Below are 24,884 nucleotides of genomic sequence, written 5' to 3' on the forward strand. Positions count from 1 at the left end.
AGAGGGGAGATCTGGAGCAGAAAGGAGGGGCAGATCTGGAGCAGAAAGGAGGGGCAGATCTGGGCAGAAAAGAGTGCAGATCTGGAGCAGAAAGGAGGGCAGCAGAGGAGGCAGCCAGGAGGCAGAAACTGAGGCAGCAGAGGAGGCAGCCAGGAGGCAGAAGGGGCTCAGGGTGTGCAGGTACCTCTGGAGCTGGAAGAGAGGAGATTGGAAATTACCTAGCCCCCCCCCCCCCCCTTTAAATAGGAAGGGGCTTTAAGTCGGTCAACCAACAGAAAGGAGGGCAGAACTGAAGCAGAAAGGAAGGCAGATCTGGAGCAGAAAAGAGGGCAGATCTGGAGCAGAAAGGAGGGCAGATCTGGAGCAGAAAGGAGGGGCAGATCTGGGCAGAAAAGAGTGCAGATCTGGAGCAGAAGGGAGGGCAGCAGAGGAGGCGGCCAGGAGGCAGAAACTGAGGCAGCAGAGGAGGCAGCCAGGAGGCAGAAGGGGCTCAGGGTGTGCAGGTACCTCTGGAGCTGGAAGAGAGGAGATTGGAGAATACCTAGCCCCCCCCCTTTAAATAGGAAGGGGCTTTAAGTCGGTCAACCAACAGGTTGACCGACCTGGTCAGATTTGACCGACCAAGTCAATCTGGTCGGCCAGATCTGGTCAGTCCAGAAAAAAACTTTTTTTAATAATTTTTTATTTTGTTTAACCTTTGAACCGGGGCTTTTGACAGATCTTTGGTTGTGGATTTTGCCTCCGATCCGGGGTTTCTTTGACAGGGTTCGGAGAGGCACCAGTGGTGTTTGTACCTGTTTATCCTGTCCGCGAGAATTGGGATTGCCTGGCTTAACAGAAGATGCCACAGAATCCTTGGTATGATGATGAGTGCAGAGAGATGAGAGGTTACCTCACACGTGAGCGAGCCCTCGGCCACTTGACATCACCCAAGGCACATTTGATCTCACGGCGATTGACACGTTGTAAGCGGCGGGTCTTCCTCACCCATAGAATGGACGAGGTGATCAGTTCATTTCGAGGGGGGATCCCACCATTGGTTGGGGGCTTCTGTCGGAGGGGAAGCCACCTATACCCATCACAGACCCAGGTGTTTGGCACATTTATGCATGCTTTCTTTATGATGTCCCGATGCAGGCACCACTTGATATGTCTGCTATGTCTAGGACCACCACTTGCCACTTGTTCACTGCACAGAATGTGCGGGCTGCACTCAGCCGGCTTCATAAAGATGTTCAACCATGCCATATGTCACGGCTTTCCACCCTCATGGAGTACCACCACCATAGTACCGATACACAAGACAGGTGACCCCATGGATACTGGGAACTATTGCACTCTTATGATTGGCCAGACGCTGGCCAAGATCTATGGATCGATACTGGAGAGGGAGATCAGCAGCCATATAGAGGGACATGGGCAGCGTGCTCTAAGGTAGGCAGGTTTCCGGAGACATCACTCCACTCTAGACCACATCTTCACCCTGAGGACTATCATTGAGGAGGCAAGGTCGAGACGCTAGAAAGTCTATGCTTGTTTTGTAGACTTTCGGAAGGCCTTCGGCACTGTCCCGTGATCCCGCATGATCAGGAGACTACAGGATATGCAAATTCTAGAGGTTCTGATCTGGGGAGTGGTGAGCCTATACGAGTCCGTCAGAGGGAGAGTTTGTGTCCCAGGAGGCCTATTAGACTAGGTTGAGAGCACGATCGGAATAAAGCAGGGATGCCCTCTCTCACCGACTCTCTTCAGGCTCTACATTGATGAGAGTACATATTTCATAGACCGTATAGGAGGCAAGGGAGCACCACTGGCAGACTTGATGATACAGATTCTACTATATGCGGATGACATAGTCCTCCTGTCATCTTCGATAGAGGGGCTACAGAGACATGTGGATGCCCTAGAGGTGTTCTGCAGAGAGAGACCTGATGGTAAACCTTGGGAAGACCAAGGTCATGATCTTCAACACCTCTTACATAGTGCTTCACCGACATAGCTTTACATACCAGAGTCTGCCAGTGGAGATTGTGCAGTTCTACACATACTTAGGTGCAGATTTCACAGGGCCAGTTTTCACAATGACCCACGCAGCTAGAGCACGACTCACATGGGGGCATGGTGCTTTGGCGCGACTAGAGCGACAGTGCTTCTAGGATCCACCGACAAAGTGTTGGCTTTTTGACACTCTAGTGAGGCTGATTGCCATGTATGCGGCACCTTTTTGGACGTGTGATATTTTAGTAGCAGAATGGAGGAGATTTGAGCGTCTGCAGGTGATTATGGGCTCTAGGATGATTCGGAGTAAGCCCTCGGTCCCCCATCAGATAGTACATGCAGAGTTTGCCATGACCCCTCTTCAGGTTGATGCCATTTTTTAGACAGGACTTTCCTCCATAGTGTTTGGGTCCTACCTCACGAGAGACTTCCGAAGCTGGCACTAGAGTCCTCCATACGACTGGTAGAGAGGGAGGTAGGTACAACATGGTTTGCACGCATCACCGCATGGTTTGCTAGTCACGGCATTCAAATGGATCGGCTTCCCCCATTTCAGTATAGCATGGATGCACCGCTTGAGTTGATCCCATGGGATGAGATTAACCACATCATACGGTTAGATCTCCTCCAGCTCCACACATCTCGCACTTGGGGGGGGGGGGACGAGGAGTTTCCCACCAAGACTGAACTCTACTATGACTACTTTTTGAGAGTATCGGAGGGTGGGCTTATCATCAGACCTCAGTATCTCGAGGACAGAGGAGTCTCACACGCATTGAGGATTGCCATCAAACAGATGTGGGTCTTGTCCCATCAGCTGAGGATCGAGGCAAGGAGAGTTGCACGCATACCGAGAGAGCAGTGGACTTGCAGGTTGTGCACGATGAGGGCGGTCGAGACAAAGGAGCACTTTCTATGTGTCTGCCCAGCCTACTATGAGATCCGAGGGCGCTACCATTGCCTTTTTCAGGAGGGGTACGGCTTGGCCCACTCTCACGATTGATCCACTTCCAAGACCAGGTATGTATTGGGCTCTACCTGATGGAGATGCGACGACACAGGGAGATACCTACGACATATCAAAGAGCAACAAGATAGGACCACCGCACCACAGTGTACCGAGGTAGACCGAGTGCGGAGATAGGTCACGGATTTCTATGCATTTGACTCAGCCCCAGGCACTCTGGGATGGAGGAGGAGGAGCTAGCCGACATGAGAGATGTATGGATCGGTGGAGAGAGCCGATGTAGCACTGCTAGGCGGGGGACACAGAGACCGTACACGGCACAACAGGTGACCAGAGCACACACGATCTAGGTTCGACGTATTTCAACTCTCCTTAGGGGAGATCGACCGAGGCGAGGCGTCACCCTTGACATAGCTTATCGGATCCAGAGATCTAGGGACCACGCTCTCCACCACCACGGGAGACATCCCGATAGACGCAGATACGTGAGCTCTTTGCATCTCATCAGAGAGTCACCATGGAGCCTGGATACGTGGAGCCGGTTCATGCACTTGGGACTCTAGCTCTAAGCACTTGATATTTTCATGCCACCCTCATGCTATTTTGCTACTTTTTTGCTATTTTGTACTAGTATAGCATTTGAGTACTCAGCAAGGGCCTTAGTGAGCCCTTTGCCCCGGCCCACAGTGGTCTGTATGAGTTACTTGATTCCGTACTTTGTCCCATAGGCCCGCGAGGCCTGCTGCGGATGTTAATATATCTTTCTTTCTTTCTTTCTTTTTGTCTCTGGGCCTCAAGAAGGAATACAGCCACCTTACCGCTGATAAAAACTCTCTGTGTAGGTCGAAACCAGTATTGAAAAGCAGTGGTGTTGTCCACAGATCTCATAGTATACAAGGCATTTGAAAGCATAATGATCCTCTTTCTCGGTCTCCTGCAAAGCACATAAAGTGCAGACACATCTCTCGTGTGGGATGCCCTCTGCTCTCAATGCGTAGCCTATGTGAAGAATACTCAAAACTGATCAATCAAGATCCTCAATGTATGTGTGAGATGAATCTGGGTGTAGCCTGGCAATTCTATGAACCCCTCTTCCGAGATCCGTAATTATCACTGTAGAAGCTTAGTTTCACCGAAAGCTCAATAGGTGCTAACCAGGACTTGAATGTGTAGAGCTGTAAGATATCCTCTTTGATAACCTGGTTCACCTCCTGACAGGCAAGTGGAATGGATGGAGCCTTAGGGCTTTACTGAAATGGTGGCAATTTGAACATCTGTAGTCCTAGGCCCGCGAACCGTCTGCGTGTTTTAGCGTACCAGCTCCTCTCACCCCCTCTGTCTCCAATGCCATAGATGAAGTTAGGGCTAGCCACAGTAGTCTGCGTCGTCCTATCAAAGTCATTGACCCTGTGGAGATAAGTGACCACCTAGAAGATTGCATCAAGCTGTAGAGTGGTGGCTTAGCAGCATACGATTTTATTCTGCAATTAATTGCAGAATCTAAAAAGGCAGTTTTCTCGAAGGCGGCATGCCCTTTCTGATTTATCCCAAGTTTCACAAAAAACAAAGAAATAAATTATGCAGTGAGAAAATAATGTAGCTTGCAAGTGATGTATGATGCTAAATTAGCCCTTTCTGGTACATGGCTCTGTATATCATATGGGCAATCTGTGTCATCCTTGTATATCAAGTTTAAATATCTTTACGGAGTTGGCGATTTCAGTTTTTCTTTTCAAAATTCTCTAGAGGCTCATTAAGTTTTGGTTGACTTTGTTGTTTCCAGTACATTATTAGTTGGAATAAATCTTTGTTATGTACCTTTAAATGAATCAAGGATGTTTGGTCTATTTTTGTTCTCTACTGGCTTGTTGTACAGGAGGCCAAAAAAGCAATGCCACAGGCAGCAAAGATCAATGTGACTCCTCTGGCTGAGGACAAACCCGCTCCAATTGTTGAAGAAGCACCAATCTATGCCAACAAAACGGCAAGAATTATCTGTCATTATTCTCCGCATTGAGCCCTGTTTTTGTGTCCATTGTTGTGTTGATTTTTACATAGTTAAAGTAGGAAAAGCTATTTTGTTAGATCCAGTCTGTCTTATTTTGTTCAGGAGGCGAAGAATGCTTTCAAAGAGCTTCTAGAAGCTGTACATGTGGAATCAGATTGGACGTGGGAGCAGGTCAGTATACTTTTCTGCCTTCTCTAATTGTCAGTGTAATCAGACTATCACTCTGCCTGGATTGGAAAAAGTTTTTTGTTTTGATGGTTCAAGGAATTATTAGCAAAATATATTCTTCAACACAGAGCAAGGGATCTAATTTGAAAGTAACTTTATTTTGCGTGCTGGAACACGCTTTATCTTCCATCTCTAGCTGCTTGTTGAGTCAACTGTTTATGAATTTGGTGGATACTTTGATGTCTCGAAGAATGATGTCGAAAGGTTTTCTTGTGTGTTTGAAAGTAATCACATATTGAAGCTTTGACATTTTTTGTCTTCTCTCTATCGTGGCTTTATCTCAGACCATGCGTGTTATTATTAATGACAAGCGTTATGGTGCTCTTAAAACTTTGGGAGAGCGGAAGCAGGCTTTCAATGAGGTAAGATCCTATCGTATGGCCTATACTGGCTATCTTGTGATCAGTTGGATTCTAGAAGCTATCTTTGCAATATCATGTTGTGAAATGGTTCTTTTACTGATGTTTCAAAGGTTCTAACTCATTATCGGCTGGATGGTTTTGGCAGTATTTGGCTCAGAGGAAGAAACTGGACGCCGAAGAGAAACGTCTCAAACAGAAAAAAGCAAGGGAAGAGTTTGTAATAATGCTGCAGGTAGGGAAGGCCAGTGCTGGAAAAGTTTGCCACTTACATTTGATAACAGAAGTGTGATGCTCTTGCTTAGAAAGTTGTGTGTATGTCTGATGCAAAATCAAGATGTTGTTCTTGACAAGCTCACATACCTGCCCCTTTTTACAGGAGTCAAAAGAGCTGACTTCAGCGATGAGATGGAGGTCTCTCTCTCTCTCTCTCTCTCTCTCTTTGTCTCTCCCCCCCCCCCCCCCCCGCCTTCCCTTCTTTTGCCCCCACCCCTCCCTTGCCCCCTCTCCTTTGTTTGCAAGGGGGTTTATTTATAGACTGTTCGTGTTAGATTATGAGTTAGTCTCCTAGGCAGGGGATGTAATCCTCATTTTGGTTACTCTCAAATATATACAACTCTTGCATTCTCAATACAACTCCAGATCTCGGTGTTCTCCTCTCATCCTCAAACCCAACAGTCAGTTTAATCTAGAGTCCTTTTTTGGGAAAGAACAGGGATGCTCTTGTGGGCTTGGTTTTTGTTTTGGAAGGCTGGCTAAGGAACCACAGATAGTAATGAACCTGTTGATCCTGATTTTGGAACTGTCAGGTATTTCATGATAATTTAGTTCCTTAATTTCGTAAATAATCTGTTGCTTGTTGACCAATATAATGTTTTGCAGCAAGGCTGCAGCTTTGTTTGCTGAGGACCAGAGATTTCATGCCCTTGAGAAGGACCGTGAGCGGGAAGAGCTTTTTGAAGATTACCTGGTTGATTTGGAGCGTAAGGTATTTTTTGGGGTCATATATCAGTTGCCTAGTATTGTTTGTGAGTGAGGGGAAACCTGTTTTGGGAGTTACACGCCCCCCATGCAAGAAGGATTTCCTTCATAGGCTTTTGCCAAGCTTTACTTTTATACTTGTGTAGTGTACTATTAGTAAATTTCAGCCTTTGATCTTGCCTAAAACAATCCACCTTAAATTTTGTATTCAGGAGCGAGAGAAGGCTCGCGAGGAAAGGAAGAAAAACCTAGTTGAGTACAGAGCGTTTTTGGAATCTTGTGACTTCATTAAGGTATGTTTAGTTTTCGATCTTTTTCCTATACTACTTGGCATTTGAAATGTGGCACAGGATAAGTGTATCTGCCTAATCTTTTGTCTAGGCAAACACCCAGTGGAGAAAAGTGGTGGATAAGCTGGAAGATGATGAAAGATGCTCTCGCCTGGATAAACTTGATCGGTTAGAAGTTTTTCAGGTTCGAATCAGCTACCTTGAGATTTTCTACCTAGCAAGTCACATTTACTTTAAATGCTGTAACCTGCTGACACCATGTTGTTTTTGGATGCATAGGAGTACGTACGTGATTTGGAGAAAGAAGAAGAGGAGGAGAAGAAAATTCAGAAGGTAAGGACATGTTTTTTTAATATTGGTCTTCTGCTTTCTTGTCTCTCTCTTTCAGTCTCTATTTCAATCTCAGGGCCCCTTAATGCCTAAGGATACATAATGGGTCTACTCTTTTAAAAAACTCATATCGAAGGTATGTAGTGCCAAATGGAGTGCAACCAAACGGGTTGCACTCCTAATTTTCTGAAAAACAATCACATCCACACAGCCACACATGTATCCATGGCTGATCGCCTTGCATAAACTACGGCATCATTTTCCCTTGTGAGCTAGAAATGCATGTGTATTGACGATATTCAGTTCTCCATGCCTTTTAGGTGGGCAAAGGTGATCCACTGTAAGAAACCTAAGGGCTTTTCGGTGATAGCATTACCTCCAGAAAGTCCCATATCATTAGACATAAAATAGAAGATGTTCTACTTGGCAAACATCATCAGGGGCAAATAAAATTGTATATAGGCAACAAGAATGGATTGAACTATGTGATGGCAGATATGCAGTGCCCAGGTGGCCAGCTTCCAATATTCCAGCTTCTTCTTTGGCATGTCAAGTACCTAGCCCATTTGCTGACGACGAAAGACTGTCCATCAAATGGGTAAACAAGATGACATATGGGCTGTGTAGGCGAAACTATGACCCCTGGCCAAAAGATACGATGCCAAGCCTTCTCATGGAGAGGAAGAAGTTTAGATTTCTGACAATTGACACACAGCCCAGCAGCCTGACCCTATAAAGATAAAGCATGCATGAGGCATGAAAGATCCCTTTCTATGTCTGAGCCTTTGTCATGGCTGAGTCTGCCCTTCACCTCCGGAGTGTCGACAGAAACTCAGTATGAAGACTTTGTATAAATGGATGCTCAAGTATGTGTGGGTGTGGATTTGTATGTGTGAGAGCATATTTTTATACTATGGTCTACCCCCACTGTTGGGCGCTGATGACGTCAGTGAGTAGCTAGTCCCTGCTATGCGTGATGGAGTTTATGGTTTTCAATCTTACGAGTGACTATCGTGAGATTGAAACTGCACTATGTTGTGTTTTTAGAGGATGAGTTTGGGAATGTTCCTGGATTCATCTAGGTATATGCATGAGGCATGAAAGATCCCTTTCTATGTCTAAGCCAAGAACAAATAGTCATTGGCATATGCCTGTGCTATTAATGGCCTGCTACTGTATATTTCCAGCCCATGCAAAGCACCAGTAGCTACTAAATGATCCATGTATCGAAGCATAGGATGAATAGGTATGGCATAAAATAAAGCCAACCCTGCCGTACCGAATTAAAGAGGGTCCATTGATATGTAAGGGTAGGGCCTGCTGGCGAAAACGACCTGGTAAGTGAATATAGGCTTACTAGACTGCCCCCCCTATGGTCTGTAAACTGACCTCCAGGCAGCCCTTGATTGGCCGACCTGGGGCAGCTCTCTTGGGCTGCTGCCAGGCCTAAGGGCAGCCCACATAGGGCCCTACCCTTGGGTTCTTCTAGGGCTGGATGGCTGGCTATCCAAGGCCCCCATCCCTTCCACATATGCCCTGATCTGCTGCGACTGTTCCGCCACCAACAGGCCCTATTGCAGGCCCCAATCCTGCCCCGCCGTGTGTCCTATGGACGCAACTTCCTGCTGCAGCATCTCCACCTCTGTAGGGTGCTCTTGCAGGACCTGTCCCTGCTTCCACGTTTGCGCCTACCTGTCCAGCAGGTCCTTTATGCTTTCGCCATCTGTCCAGTGCTGTGTTGCAGGTCATACGCCTGCTCATTGGCCCTGCCACATAGGCGCCTATGTCCTGGGACACCCTGTTTTGATAGCTGCCCACATGGCAGCCTCTGCCTTTTCTGTGTGCTGCCCACATGGCAGCTCATGTGCTGCCCATATCGCAGCCCCGGTATCCACTGGTCTACCTCCCCCATGCTCTCCTCATTTGGGGGCTTACAGATGGGGAGGTAACCTTTCCAACACTCCAACGTTTGGACCTAACGCCATTTTTTATGCCATATCATGCTAGGATGTTGGGATAATAACTTGAATCATGATTGTCCGGTAGTTACTTTCATCCATCACATCCCGTGCCTTTTGAGTGTGTATGATGGTGTTTTTGGTTCATGAGGTCCGAAAGTCTTTGCAAAAAGCTTCATTAAACTACTTAGCTAGGATTGGAGTAAGTGATCTTCACCCATGGGTTAGGAGTTTTGCTAGGATTTTTCTAGCTTCTTGATGGCCTTATTTAGGTAGCGTGTGGTGTAGAGCGTGGAGGTGCTGGGATGAAGGATATCCTCTAGATCAGGTAGGGTCTGGTTAGGAACATCGTAGAGCGTGCCACATACACTATCCAAAGGTTATTGTCTGTGATATGACATGTTGGTCTTCTTTTCAACTGCTTCTTTGGAATATTGCTATAGAGGACAGCTAAGGGTTCTTTTGATGGCGGATGAGACTATTGTTTTTTCTGTTGCAGTAGATGTCGATACTCTTTTGCAGTTTGTTCCTTGATCAGGGTGTCCTTGATTGGTCTTAGAGCCCAATGTGCCCAAGATCTCCTAAAGCACCTAGGTGAGCAATTAGACCACACCGAATCTCTTTTCCTTAATGACTCCATCCACATTGCTGCACTGCACACCTTCTGTTACAATATCAAAAGCATAACAAAATAACACAAAGGGTCTTTACTTACAAAAAGCGTGGCAAAATAATTACCGTAGATATGGTTAAGTGGATGATTAAAGTTTTCTGGTAGTATGTGGAAGAGGCAGGCCTGTGAGGGTCAGATTTAAGGATAGGTCTGAGTGCTCTTGACTATAAGATAAACAAGCGAGTACAAGTACTGGTGAGCACTGCCTTATGTTGCAAAATGCAAATGATCGTGAAGATGAATGGATGATTACTTTGTGATGGAAGCCTCTGTGTAGATTCTAGAACCATTGGAAAGTTTGAGAGTGCTATAATGCAACTGCTTGCAAATGCAAAGTGATGTGCAAATTGTGTGTGTGACTGTCTTCATTATTTTGAATTTTTAAGCTTTTATGGAGCATTGGAGTATATCGATAGAGGAGGATAATGTTGATGAGTTGATTGGGGTGGGGGACAGAGACACAGAGAGAGAGAGAGAGAGAGAGAGAGAGAGAGAGAGAGAGAGTTGATTGTGGGAAGTGGAGAGGGAGAGAGAGAGAGAGAGGGGAGGAGAGAGAGAGAGACTAGAATAGAAAGTAGCTATTGGGAGGACACTTTTTTGCAAAACTCTCACTGCCCTTGCAAGGCAGTGCTGAAAAATATGTGGTGTGAAAGCAGGGGACCCCATGATATAGTCTACCACATTGTGACTATATCTGCTATACTGTGTGAGGGAAGATCCGGTGCATTGTGTCCTCTGATCTGTGGCTGGACTGTAAAAGTGAAGATCTGGTAATGCTAAGGCATCCCCAAGGAAATCCAAGATCTTTGCTTGTGTGTCCCTGTTAGAAATGACCCAACAGAGGATACGCACAGCGGAAGACTGATAGAATAGCCCAGGAGCTTACACAGTGTGGAGTGTGGTGTGGAATCACAAACTTCTTAAACTTATGTGCATAGCATAGGTGTGCAGACTCATCAATAGACAATGAACCAACTAGATAGAGAAACCACCAAAATAATATATTTCGATCCAACGCTATGGACACAATACAAAAGAGAGAGATCAAGAGTCCCACCAATGGTGTGGTCCTCTGATTTTACCACAAGGTCCTTCTCCTATCTACTGGCTATTTCTAGACTCGAGTCCGCGTGCTCCACCTCGAGCTTCTGTAGACTTTCCGTCCAGATCACAACACCTTGCTGCCCCGAGAGAGAGCCAAGGTTTAGCCCTTGAGAGCTCAGTCTGCAGCACACCTTCTACTCTCCTTCACCTCCAGATTGACAGCATATTTGCCCATTTCATATGCTTCTCGGTTGTTTGAGTCAAAAAGTATCCCAGACTTTGGTGATCTGTTTTAACTGTAGAGTCTGCACCCAAAAGATAATGCTTCCATGTATGGATGGCATGAATTACAGCCAGCAACTGTTTCTCATAGATTCCCAGATATCTCTCTGCATCCCGGAGTCATAGGCCACTACATGACCATTTTGATGCAATGCAGCCCCAACACATTCCCCACAAGCATCACAATCCACCTCGAATGACTGATACAAATCTGGAACTATCAAGATTGGCTCTGTGGTCAGCCTCTCTTTGAGTGTGGTGAATGCTGTCTTTTGTGGAATTCCCCCTCTAAAAGCTGCATTTTTCTTAGTAAGGTCGTGAAGTGGAGCGGCTTTATCTGCAAAATGCCTGATAAATCTTCTATAGTAAGAATGTAGGCCTAGGAAACTATGGACTTCATGCACAATTTTCAGCTCTGGCCATTCTTGAATGGCTTGGATCTTTGCCGGATCCATCTGTATCCCATCTTTGGATATTATATGCCCCAAGTAATGGATCTCTTCCAGGAAGAATTAACTTTTCTTGCTATTTGCATAGAGCTGGTGATTTCTCAGCTTGAAATACTGTAGCAAGATGTTCTTGTGCTCTTCTTCGGACTTAGAAAAGACAATTATGTCATCGAAGAAGGTACCAGTGAACTGTCTGTAGGGTCGGAAGATACGATCCATCATCCTATTGAAAGTAGCTGGGACATAAGTCAAACCAAAAGGCATCACCAGATACTCATACAACCTAAAGTAGTGAGGAACGCTGTCTTATGCACACTTGAGGTTGTATCCTCACCTGGTGATAGTCACTCTTTAAGTCTATCTTGTTGAAAACCGAAGCCCCATTTAACTGATCCAACGCATCATCCATACCCTAACTCTGTATGGGGGCATATTGGGTGGCTCACTGCCAGGAATGAGTTCTATGCCATGATCTTCAGGTCTCTTAGGGGGTAGCTCTTCCCAGCCTCAGGGCTAAATCCTCTAGTATAAAGTTATCTGTAGCCCCTGGATCAAATAAAATCACCGCTTGCTGGTCTCTGACTTTGCCCCATGAAATAGCAATTCTTGTTCCTCTGGGTTTGAAACATGACCCAGTATATCAGGAATTCCTCTCGTCATTGGCTTGTGCGGTTCTCGTGGCTTCTCTGCCTCTTTTCCCTTCGGAGTGGAAGGCTTTTTTGGGCACTGGGAAGCCACATGCCCCTCTTTGCTGCATCTGAAGCATTTACCCTCTTTCCTAAAAGTTTCAATATGTTCAGGGGTAAACTGTGGTCGTCCCTTATAGGGCCGTTGTGCCTGGTTTCCCCTTGGCTTCTGAGGCTGAAATCCCCTCTTCTGAGCCTTGGGAAACTCTCATGTTTCAGACTTGGGGATCGCTCACTTTTAATCCCCTGGTATCCCTGCCTGTAGTAGTGAAGGCACACTAGTAGGGTCCTGCATGTACACAAGACTAACCACATTGGCTGAATGCATAAGATGTGAAATTTCTTTGATATCCTTAGTGTTCACTTGGGCATGTATCTTTGGAGTGAGTCCTGCCCAATACTTCCTGAGTTGAGTCTTGTCTGAAATTTTCTTGAAAGGCAAAACCTGCAAGTATGAGTCCCAAAATTTCTGCTTATAAGACTCAACTGTATCTTGTTCTTCCATATGTATACTCTCCCAACAAAGGAGGACATGATACCGAAACTGTTTGGGAATAAACTGCTTATAAAAGGCTTTCTTGAAATGCTTCCATTTCTTAGGAGTTGTATAATTAGGAGTTTTAGCTAGCCACCATGCATTGGCTGTACTAGTCAAGTGCAAACCAACCATATGAAGTTTCAAGGACTCACTGAAATTTTTGAGGCTGAAGGTAGCATCAAATCGCCTTATGAACTGCATTGCCTTTTCAGCTTGGCCATATTGGCCATTGTGAGTGGCAAATCTTACTGACTTCCCACCATCTTTGAACTCTTTAGTGTCTGCCTTCTTGCCGGACTTCTTGTGCTTTGGCTCTGAAGATCCAGAAGAAGAAGATGATGTCGAGGATAAAGAAGTAGAGGTAGAAGAAGAAGACGAACTAGATGAACTATGATGATGCTTCGCCTTTTTCTTCTTGGGAAGAGGACCTGCTCTTTTTGCTGCCCTTATGATGAGACTTCTTACTCTTTCCCAATGTATCATCTGTGGAAAAAAGAGTATGACTCAAGGATCTCTTTTTACCCATCACTTCCTGATATGCTCCAGAGGGAGGCTTCTCTAGCTTTTCCTCAAAGAGAGGTTGTACCCTCCTGCGAAACAAGGGGTTGCTCCCAACTGAGTAATCAGCTCTCTGTAGGCATTGCCTTTATTTATCAGCATAGCCTCTGCCTGCTGTACCTGATCAGACTCTGCCATTCCCTCATGGGATGATTGGGCATGCTGCTGTGAAGCCATCGTTTGCAACTTGTCTGAGGTCTGCAAACTCTCACACACACTGTGTATGCAACTGATGCACTCAGCCTTTGCCTTTCAAAGAGAAATTACCTCAACAAGAGGTGTATTGCATTCACAACTTGTCCCCAAATCTTGCCAGTGTCCTTATGATGAGACTTCTTACTCTTTCCCAATGTATCATCTGTGGAAAAAAGAGTATGACTCAAGGATATCTTTTTACCCATCACTTCCTGATATGCTCCAGAGGGAGGCTTCTCTGGCTTTTCCTCAAAGAGAGGTTGTACCCTCCTGCGAAACAAGGGGTTGCTCCCAACTGAGTAATCAGCTCTCTGTAAGCATTGCCTTTATTTATCAGCATAGCCTCTGCCTGCTGTACCTGATCAGACTCTGCCTTTCCCTCATGGGATGATTGGGCATGCTGCTGTGAAGCCATCATCTCTAACTTGTCTGAGGTTTGCAAACTCTCACACACACTGTGTATGCAACTGATGCACTCAGCCTTTGCCTTTCAAAGAGAAATTACCTCAACAAGAGGTGTATTGCATTCACAACTTGTCCCCAACTCTTGCCAGTGTCAGGCTGTAAACTTAATGCATATACCCCGAAAGTTGCTTAAGCATTCACTGACTGTATTGCCCCTTTTCTGGCTGCTGCAGAAAGCACTCAGAATGCATCTGTTTCCCCTTGTCTATGCACAAAGGCATGCATCTCGTTTATTTCTGCAAAACTCTGATTTTCTCTGTTTTCTGCTGATTTTCTGACAGGAAAAGACTGACAAATAGTTGGAAACTGATGGCAAAAACTGTCTCTGCAACTGTCTTTTTTTGTTTTGTTTTGGGTGACAGTAACCGGATGAGTAACCGGCTGGTTACACTAACTAGACTAACTAGCTCTGGTCTGGTTAGTCTGTAACTGGACTCTAACCAGAGTAATTAGACTGATCACAGTCTGGTTACTCTAACCAGACTGATCTGGTTGGGCCATACTAACTGGACCTTGACCAGGGTCAAACTAACCACAGGTCTGCCAGGCTGGCTGACGTGTGTCTACCATGTCAGATCCTTTGCCACATCAGCTGCCACGTGTCAAGACCATGTCATTAGAGCTGCCAGCATGGACTGCCACGTGTCAGAATTGGCACATCATCATACATGTGTCTGCCACGTGTCACCTAGGTGTCTATTGCCACGTCATCTAAACGCCACACCAGCAGATGCTGTAAGCGCTCCACGTCAGCATCCTGTTGAACCTTTGTACAACAAATGACGCTGCTATGCGAAACGCCTCTACGAAAAAAATTTCACCTCATGTATTTCTCATGCCCAACTTTCACCGGATCCCATCCCACAGGTAAAACACCACGTCGTCGGATCTCTACGTCAGGACAACCGTGCGCTTGCGCTCGATTGTTGCTCCGTGCCTTCACGAGATCATCGTAGATCTTTGTGAATTTCTTTGAGGCATGCCATCCGGTGACCTGTGTGAAAATTTTTATGTCACGATTTATTCACGGGTGAGGCACTGCTTGACAAAAACTTTGTCGTGTCAACTCGTGCCTGCGTGAAGGCGTCTCTTTGTGTCATTTTACGTGGAGGCGTCGTTTCTTTTCCCCATAGTTAACAGCAGTGCTTTGTTTGCATCAAGCAAAAAGGGGCATGCGAAGACCAAGGCCGCTGGGCTCTTTGTCTCATGACCTCACTCTAGTCTGCTAGCTTTAGAACCCCGCTAGCCCTTACTATTGGCACATCTTGTAGGCAGCCAAATTGAAACTTCGACAGGTGCAATAATCTTCTAATCACCCAAACCCATGCAATCTTCTACTTTCCTAGGACAACATGTCGGACTGGACCCCGCCGAAGGAATTTTATTCAAGAGAGAGAATCTGTTACAGAGTTCAGCGTAGAGCTATGTTACAAAATTTAGAACATGAATCCAAAATACAAAGGAGCTCAAGGCCCATTCTTTTGGCAAGCTGCCACTTGTCTAATTTCTAGCCTAATTCTAATCCCATGTCCATGGGTGTCTTCTTAGCATTTGGTCACACGAATAACTCCCAATCGCTTGTGAGGCTCCACAATGCCCAAGTCTGGAACCTTTCTCATACCTGTAACAATTAAGTAAAGCGCATAACCATGGCACCCATTAATTGTAAGCGCTTTGCATGCGAATAATAATCTCTGAACTAATCCTAGTCACTGTGGGCATCCCCACTAGGCAAACATAACACATAAACATAGAACAATTTCTTTGGTCGACCAAGGCCAACCCTCTTGGTCATGATTAAGAGCATTGATCGACAGTCAAAGCGCCTTAATTACGGCCAAGTATCTCCAACCGAAGTTGGCGCACCTTGGTTAACAAGGTTAACCCTCTTGGTGTGAGCCAAGTCTCGTTGACCGAAGTCAACACTCTCTGACGGAAGTCAGCACTTTAATTGCTTGGTTAACCGTGGTTAACCATCTTGGCCGAAGCCAGATCTTCCTAACTGGGGTTGGGCTTACTTAATTGAGGTTAAGTATCTTTGACCGGAGTCAAGACTTTGACCAAATGGAAGTAGCTCTTCGAACATAATTAAACAAGGTAGTGATACCACTCTGGCCCTGCTTGGAACCTTCGCCTTCATCACTCACCATCTACTACTGTTGCTCCTGGTGCTCTTCTACTGCTTGCTGTGCAAGGCTAAGGGGGTAGGTACTAAGTACTTCCAATAAAAGAACTTGCTAAAACAAATTTAGTAAGATCTTGGTTAGTTCCTATTTGGGTCAAACAAATTTAGTAAGATCTGGGTTAGTTCCTATTTGGGTCAAACATTCCTAACTACATCATTAAGCTAAGACCTAACCCTAGTCCCCACTAACCCGGTCAACTTGACCGACTACTCACAAACCCCCACTTTCCCAGCCCACCTCCCAAAAATCCACTCATCCCTAAGACCCTTTGCAGGGCCAATAAATGAAGAACTTGTTAATTACAATCAATAAATGGTCAATTTATGCGTTGACTTTGGAATATTTACAGCTTGGTGACAACTATGCTGAATCTTTTGTAGTTAATATTCCGTTATAAGGAGCATCTTGCATGTTAACACTGGAACATGGTGTCTAATCCATACTAAAATTGTTCAGGAACAACAACGAAGGAAGGAGCGAAAGAACAGGGACGAATTCAGGAAACTGATGGTGGATCACAGAGCTTCTGGTATCCTCACGATCCGTGTGGCATGGAGGGATTACATTTCGAAGGTGATTGACGCAGATGCAACTGGTACAACATTACATTTAATGGCTCTCAATGTTAACTAATTATTGTATTTTTCTACATATAGGTGAAAGACCATCCTGTCTATCAAGCTGTCTGTACAAACACGTTTGGTACTACTCCAAAAGAACTTTTTGAGGACATTGCAGAGGATATGGAAAAGCAGGTACATTCTAAGGGTGTTTAGACTCTTGAGCGACTAGCCTAAAAAGGATGAGATAATAGTTAGAATGCAAGTAAATATGTTTTCAACTACATGCATTTTATCTAGAAGGCAGATTGCACATTTAGATTAGAGAAAATATATTCATTTTGCACTTGTATGTGCTTGACAATCAAGGTTTAGAGGATTGATCGTAAGGTTTCGTTAAGGTTGTGGTCATAGAAGTATAGGTGTGATGGTGTCAGTAAGGGAAACAACGGAGGGTTGCAATATATGGCATTTACATTGTACAACGATCAAGTTCAGTGGTTAGGTAAAGAAGTTGTGCATATCCATAGTAAAACATTTATGGGGATGATGTACTTTGTATGATCCAAGAAAAGCTATTTGTGAGCACATCTTTTTGTCTTCTTAATGCAAAACTGGATAGTTGATAAGGAAACATGAGTATTATGAAAATTTGGATAAATATGACATCAAGGTAATGGAAGTGAATAAACGAGTATCTTGAGAATTATAAACCATGTTCTCTCTTGTAATTTAACCTCACTCCCAAAAGGCACCTTGACTGAAAGTCATATGCCACAAGGTGTTATATATGTGTGTATCATGTGTAAATATTGGTTTGTGTTAATGCCCATATTTTCGGTTGCATGTATCCGTCTTAATACATTACAGGGTATTTGTATACCTGTGTGTGATTGATGTTGTAATACTGAAAGGAAAGAGTAGAGTGGACACAAAATCAGAATACTTGCTTATAGAATGAAGAAGAAAGAGGTCCTTAAGTAGGCACCTCATACAAGGTCACTGACATCACTGATGACCTCAAAGCTCCACAATCATCTCCTCAATCTGCTCCTAGATTCACTCAATCATCCTATGTGGCTTTTCCACCACCTAACTGTGCTTGTGGGCACCTAACTGTGCCTCTAGCACTCACACATAGAAACATAAGGTGTGCCTGAGGCATACACCTTGAGATATCCCAACAAACCCCCCCTCAAGGAAATGCCTCAGGCTATGTCAAGGATACATCTAGTCTCATAGTTTCTCATGCCATCTCATGGTGGTCAAGGATTAATCTATGGCTAGGTTCTCATGCTAGCAAGGGTTCCCTTGGGTGTAAGGTAAACAGAAAGGGATACAAACAGACCTTCCAATGGTTATCTCTCCTACATGTACATGCACACAATGTCTGTAGGAGGTACCATGGAACAAACCATACACATGGCCTACATCATAAGGTGACCAGAGGTGTTTACAAAACACACAACACACAATAGTTTCTTTTCATTCATTTTGGAGGACTATCCAGGCTGAGTACCTTGACATAAAAAGAGTGATCTGGAGCATACATAGAGATGAGTTTAAAATGCATAATCTTCATGGGATGCCTCATCTTGTGGAGGCAAAATATCCATGTCAAGGCAAGGTCTTACCACATGGGCAGTGTCTAGTGCCTTATAAGATGGTACTATGATAGAACAAGTGGATCTGAAAGTCATATCCTTCATGAGAACAATTATCTTGTCATCTCCATAGTTGTGTAGAGAAGCATATCTTAGGTGTCTGACCTTCATCTTTTTCTTGTACTTGGAGTCAAATAAAAATGCCATGAGAGTGTAGATTTCTGTATTTGCTTCCTTTTTGGCAACCATTGTTTTGGCAATCTTCAATAAGGAAGTCAGGTTGGCATTTTCATCCTTTGTAGCATAACAAGACATTGCTTTATGTTTTGGCTTTTCACATATTTGGCATAAGCAAGCCATGAGAGGCTCTAACCCAAGTATTGGGTAGTGTCTTCTCTCTTACAGGGCTTAGAATAACAACTGAAATGCTTCAAAATATAAGCATTTAATGTAGCAAATAGTAGTGACTAGATTTCAAACAATGATGCTTCCTTTTACATGCTTCATAGAAGTGAGTGAAATAAGCACTTTCCAATCAAAACCAGGTCTAGCAAGTCAAAAACAAACTGAATCCACACTTGTACTGAAGTTATTAAAAGCTTCAAAAAACCAGAAATGCTAGAGTAGCATTTTATGTAGCATCATCTTCAAAAACTTGTCCAAAACTGTCAAAACTGAAAAGCTGAACTTGGAGGGCTTGTAGCTCACTCTTCAAAGCAAGGAAAAGAGGGCTTTCTGAAGCAAAAGAAAGCTCATATACCAGAGAAGGTCCAGCACAGAGGTTGGACGAAATGGTGCGCACTTTTGCCCGGGAGAGTTGCTACAGGCTGAAACTGAGTTTTGACGATTTCTCCCTCGTTACTGAACCAAATGACTTGAAAAATGGCTCAAAATCTTCGTCTTGAGGTCGCCCATCTACTCCTAAGAGGGCTCAGGCAATGGCGGAGTATGCAGGGAGTATTGAGCAACAGAAGAAATTCGCTGTTTGGAGAATGGCAGCCACCACAGACGTTTTTTCTTCAATTGCTTGCAGGTGGAAGTTCGCCCATACTAGAGGAGTTTCCAGCTCAGAGGGTTTGGGCAATGGCTGTTTGTAGATGGAGAACCAAGCTCTCAAAGATTTTGGGAAGAAAGAGGAAAATGGAGAAGAAGAAGATGAAGAAGAAGATGATGATGTGGCAAAAATGGGCTCAAGGGGGATCAAAGGGCTCTGATACCATGTTGTAATACTGAAAGGAAAGAGTAGAGTGGACACAAAATCAGAATACTTGCTTATAGAATGAAGAAGAAAGAGGTCCTTAAGTAGGCACCTCATACAAGGTCACTGACATCACTGATGACCTCAAAGCTCCACAATCATCTCCTCAATCTGCTCCTAGATTCACTCAATCATCCTATGTGGCTTTTCCACCACCTAACTGTGCTTGTGGGCACCTAACTGTGCCTCTAGCACTCACACATAGAAACATAAGGTGTGCCTGAGGCATACACCTTGAGATATCCCAACAATTGATGCTTCGATCTTCTATTATGTCAACATTGTATGAAAGTGGGCTTTATCACTGCTAAGTGAGGTGAAGCTTTTGAAGACCTTGAAACGGTTTTGTGAGTTTTTTGAGATCTTGTAGTCAAGGAATTTGTGAGGACTTTCGAGATTAGTTAAGTGAGTCGTGTATTTACTATGGTGAGGTGTTTGATTGTTAGATCTTGTCACAAAACGAATTCACTTGCTTGGTACTTGCTTTTGCATAATTTCAAGCTGTTATTTCAACCCTTAGATTTAGTAGGTTTGCTAAAACGTGTGCTTTTAAAGTTTTTTTAAAACTTTTTGGACAAGTATTTTTTAAAAGGGGGAGGGGGGTTTTCCATCTTGTGCACTTTAATTATGCACGTTGTAAGTGTAATCATATACTCTTTGCTTTTATATTATCCCATCAAATCAATTTCACAATATAAGTTTTGTCATTTTGAGCACTCCAACCCTTGTTATGAGAGCATTGGGAGGCTTCATTGAAGGCAATTATCAAATCAGTGCTTGTGTGTGTTGAGGTGAAACTGTAAGTTTTGAAAGCCCTCATTGGAGGCCCTTGGAGAGTTTTTGTCCATGAACACCCATAATGAAGTACTTGAAGGCCTTTTATGTGCTCAAGGCCCTCATTAGTGTAGTTAGTTTCTAGCACCATGTGGGTGTAGCGTGATTGGCCCTATAGGGCCTAGGAAGCTATGGACAAGGACCTTTACAATCGGCGCAAGCACGAATGCCCATATTTGCAGATTTTGTTTTGCACGAGTGCTTGTCCATTGGCATAGAGTATATGAAAATCATCACTATAAATTTCAACTTTATGGAGGCATGTGAGTTGGGTTAGCGAAGATGACTTGGTTGACGATGGTACCATGATGAGATGTATGAGCACATGATCCGCCATGGTCTTGTATTTTCAAGGCACATTAATGTACAAGCAAGCAAGGTCAACAAAGTCAAGAATAAGGCGGCACATGGGCAAGACATGTGGAATTTATATGTCCACATTGTGGCTCTTGAATGCCGTCCCATCTGCACGACATATGGTTGCCACCTCACTAACCTTCCATTTGCTATTTTGGATTAGTTAGATAACTCTATGTAGGGAAATTTTTTGTTAGCTAGGCCCCGTTTAGTAAGCCTATTAATTCTAGGTGGGTTTGGCTTGCTCCACTTCATCATATTGTCACAGAGGCAAACAAGGGCTGCCAAATCAAGCCCCTCTACCATGGCACCTTGGGTGCCATATCATCAATCAACCACCCATTTAGTGTCTTTTTAGTCCTGTTTTGGAGGTGTTTTTCAAGGAGGGGATATATTTCACACTGAACTTGTGGCTTACTTTGAAGCTCTTGACTTCTAACATGGATCTAACATCTATTTCAGTAGAGAAACATTACTATCTTGTCTCTTCTTGCTTGTCTCCTTAGGCAAGTAGAGTAGAGCAATAATAACTTAGATAATTAGAGTAGCAGGTAAGTTGAAAGAGTTTCTTTGCTATAATGTGAGTGGTTCTCTATTTTAGCCATTTATATTCATGAATTATAGGTGCTATAAGTGGTAGTAATTTGGTTGTGAGAATAGCTTATTCTACACAGGATTGGAAGGTGATTTAGTAGATAAATGCTTTACAGAGGTACATGGAGAGTCTGCCAGCAGAATTACTACATCAATTTATATTTAACTGTAAAATATTTTGAACACTTTCTCTTCTCACAAATTTGTTTAATTGGCTTTGTGTATGTAGTATCAAGAGGACAAGTCGAGGGCAAAGGAGGCTATGAAAGCTGGGAAGGTATACATGCAAATCATTTTGAATAAGAACTCTTGGTTTATCTTTGTAAGGGAATTCAAGGGTTTAAGGTGTCTGAGAATTGATATGGCCAGATCAGTGTGACATCTACGTGGACATTTGAGAAGTTCAGGGCTGCTATTGCTGAAGCAGGTGACTTGGCGGCGATTGCTGAACCAAACCTTAAGGTTAGTTTTAGTTCCAACTGTAGCTGTGTTCTAGTAGCTCAATGAGTCCGTGCTGATGCGTCTAGCTAAAGGCTATATATGCCTTGAAAGCAAATGCTTTGTATGGACTATTTTACCTGGAAGCAAATTGGTGCAGCACTGTTAATGAAAGGCAGCCTTTCTGAGTGCTGCAGCAGGTATACTTGGTGGGTTCCTATGTAAATCATGTGAGCTTCAATCCACTTTTCAATGGCTAGGAACACACGTCTTTACCTTTTACCATAACAATGAAGTTTTGATCTTGTTGTGTCTATTGGGGCTCTGAATTGTAAAGACGTTTTATCTTAGTATTATGTACTATGTATGTGTGTGTGTGTGTTTTGGGGGAGGGGGGCTTGGTCAGTTTTAAGCTGGGTGACTTATTCAGGATATGTCTGCCCATGTCATGTGTTGCAGGTTGTATTTGAGGATTTATTAGACAGAGCTAAGGAAAAGGAGGATAAGGAAGTTAAAAAGAGAAAACGACTGGTTGATGATTTTAGTGAGCTTCTTCGTGGACAGAAGGTGGGTTCTATTTGACATTTGTCATGCCTAAGTAAAGATTATTGCTGACAATGGACATTGATTCTTTGGGTATGATGAGGTTGGGTTTCTCTTTGAATGCAAGCTCTCTTTTCCGCTCCTTTTATGCAGTCTTTAACAACATCATCCAAATGGGAGGATTGCAAGGCACTGCTTGAAAGCGACCCCGAGTTTAGGTGAGCGTTTTTTTCTATATCTGAGTGGAGTGATCACTCATTCGAATAGAGTTTAACTGATGTCATTGGACACAGAGCTTTGGACGATGAATCAGCTCGCAAGAAAGTATTTGATGACTATATAGCTCACCTACAGCAAAAAGCTAAGGAGAAGGAGAGAAAACGAGAAGAGGAGAAGGTATGAAGGCGTTATGATTTTGTCAATGAGGTTTAGAGTATATTCATAATACTAGTTGTTCATTTCATGTGTATATGTGTTTAACGCATATTTTTGTATATATATCAGAGCTTGTTTAGGATTAATGTGGTAAATTTGGATGTCTTTGACGATGATGCATTTATATAGGGGTTTTTGTTTCAACAAACATAGCTTCAAACTGCTTGAAATCTGGACTCGTTTGCTCCTTTTGCAATCATTCAATTAGTCCTTTTTCGTTCAACGTATGTCATCTTTCTGATGCTTAATGTCTTCCACAAGACTCATTGGCATGAACTTCATATCGTTGCATTTTGTTTATACGACGCTTTGGGGTTTTTTTCCCTAGAAAGAAAGATATAAATGAAAGAGCTTATATCAGCAATTGTCTCTAAAACCATCTGTATCTTCTCTTTGTGCCTTTCCTTGAGATGCATGCTGGTAAAAGTGCCATAAGCAAGAATAATTAAGTCCTTGTGATAGAGTTAGCTGAATCACTCAAAAGATTGTGACAACTCATTAGGATTTGTACTATCATGTTTAGTCCTCCCTAGCCCTCTCCCATAATACTCTCATGTGAGTCCACCATACGTGGGATTTGCAGGTAGTGGAAGTAAGTAGAATACAATATCAAGTGTGGAGTTTAGAACAAAGATTGTCAATATCCTTAGCTGCCAACACAGAAGGGGGTTGGTGTTCCCTGTGACAAAATATGAAGAGGGGAGAGGAGAAGAGTGGAGATGAGGAGAGAGGGCACAGCTAGAGCACACCACAAATGACTAACTGCACACTAGATTTAGTTGAAAATGTAGAACATATACAAATCCATTTAGGGTTGGGGTTAGGGTTAGGGTTAGGGCATCTAACCCTTTCCTTTATAGCACTCTATAAGTGTTAGTGCTATGCACATATGATAACATGATGTTGAACGTGATCTCTCAACACCTTCCCTCAAGATCAACATCATGAAGTAGGCCTTCCCTCAAGATGGTGATTTTGGGGAATCGAAGAAGGACTGAACATTACATTCCATCACATGGTCACTATTGTTTCTATGAAAGTAGCCTGACCCACGGAATGGGCGAACATTGTTCCATGGAGCCAGGGGGAACTGGAACGGCCCTTTTTTTTCGTGCTCACACAATTTCTTCTCATATATTTATTAAGTTGTAGAGTTGAAATGGAAAGTTCGAAGCTGTAAATAGCTAGTTTTCTTCCATGTTCTAGTGTACTTTTATGTCATATGAGGACGTGTCATATGATGTGTCGTATGACGTGGTGTTCTCGTTCCCGTTTTGCACGTCCCCCCTTCCCGAAACATTGCCGTTCTGGCATCTGACGTTCCCGAAATATTCACGTTCCCTAGTACATGCATCTACAAAAGTTTCTTCAATGAATTGCAGCCAACTAAAATTTGAGACACCTTGAGGCTCATTCACGTGGTCATTGATGAAATATTGGGCTGCAAAGAATGGATTCCACCATGTCCACACCACATCTTTAAAATACGTTGCAGCCTGTTGGACTGTGTCTCTAATCTCATTGACAGAACTTGATGGGTTTACATCTCTTCCCTCCTTCATGGCTCGTTGCACCTCTTTCACTGATTGTAAAGGTTGTAAGGGTGCAACATACAACTCACGCTCTGGAACACACTTCAATAACTTCAATCCTTTGGATGGAACCCAAGCTGGTGATGTGGAATAGAACTTATCCCACAAGAATGTTGTGCCTTGTAGATCTTTCTTCATTCGAAATTGATGTTGAAAACTTAGCCCGTTCAGCTTCTCAATATATCGATTAGTACCAGTGAGGTCACCAAACACAAAGCATCTGAAATTAGTTTTTTTTGTCATCTTTGCAATTATTGGTTTTGGCACATATGCATCCTATAAAATGCGGATTATTGCATCTCCATCCCATGCTTCTTTTCTTCTAAGCTTTCATGAGAACTGGCTAAACATTTGATCAATGTGGTCATGTGTGTGGCCAATTGGAAGGAATCCTAATTTCACTTTCTAAAATATGTCTTTCTCCACAAGCATGCAAAATCTGATAGTGCTCTCAACCTAGACTGACATGCCTCC

At 43.7% G+C, this 24,884-nt stretch overlaps 1 protein-coding gene across 5 annotated transcripts in view; it reads left to right on the plus strand.

Moving 5' to 3' along the window:
• The window catches only part of LOC147890467 (pre-mRNA-processing protein 40A-like), a 116,646-nt gene that overhangs the window by 26,565 nt on the left and 65,197 nt on the right, over positions 1–24,884 (plus strand). For all 5 annotated transcript variants that reach the window (XR_015542786.1, XR_015542787.1, XR_015542788.1 and 2 more), the window contains 16 exons: positions 4,842–4,949; positions 5,076–5,144; positions 5,486–5,563; positions 5,709–5,795; positions 5,940–5,974; positions 6,443–6,548; positions 6,754–6,834; positions 6,923–7,015; positions 7,111–7,164; positions 16,652–16,768; positions 16,852–16,950; positions 21,632–21,679; positions 21,772–21,864; positions 22,300–22,407; positions 22,537–22,601; positions 22,677–22,779. Coding sequence is in view for 2 of the 5 variants with exons in the window: in XM_087390945.1 (XP_087247071.1) it covers positions 4,842–4,949; positions 5,076–5,144; positions 5,486–5,563; positions 5,709–5,795; positions 5,940–5,974; positions 6,443–6,548; positions 6,754–6,834; positions 6,923–7,015; positions 7,111–7,164; positions 16,652–16,768; positions 16,852–16,950; positions 21,632–21,679; positions 21,772–21,864; positions 22,300–22,407; positions 22,537–22,601; positions 22,677–22,779 (1,344 nt within the window). In the remaining 3 variants the exon portion in view is untranslated. The remainder of the gene's footprint in view (positions 1–4,841; positions 4,950–5,075; positions 5,145–5,485; positions 5,564–5,708; positions 5,796–5,939; positions 5,975–6,442; positions 6,549–6,753; positions 6,835–6,922; positions 7,016–7,110; positions 7,165–16,651; positions 16,769–16,851; positions 16,951–21,631; positions 21,680–21,771; positions 21,865–22,299; positions 22,408–22,536; positions 22,602–22,676; positions 22,780–24,884) is intronic.

The sequence above is a fragment of the Dipteris shenzhenensis genome, chromosome 19 (genome assembly GCF_047967505.1).
Source record: "Dipteris shenzhenensis isolate YYH24624 ecotype China chromosome 19, Dip_SZ_1.0, whole genome shotgun sequence".
In the NCBI taxonomy this organism is placed as follows: domain Eukaryota; kingdom Viridiplantae; phylum Streptophyta; class Polypodiopsida; order Gleicheniales; family Dipteridaceae; genus Dipteris; species Dipteris shenzhenensis.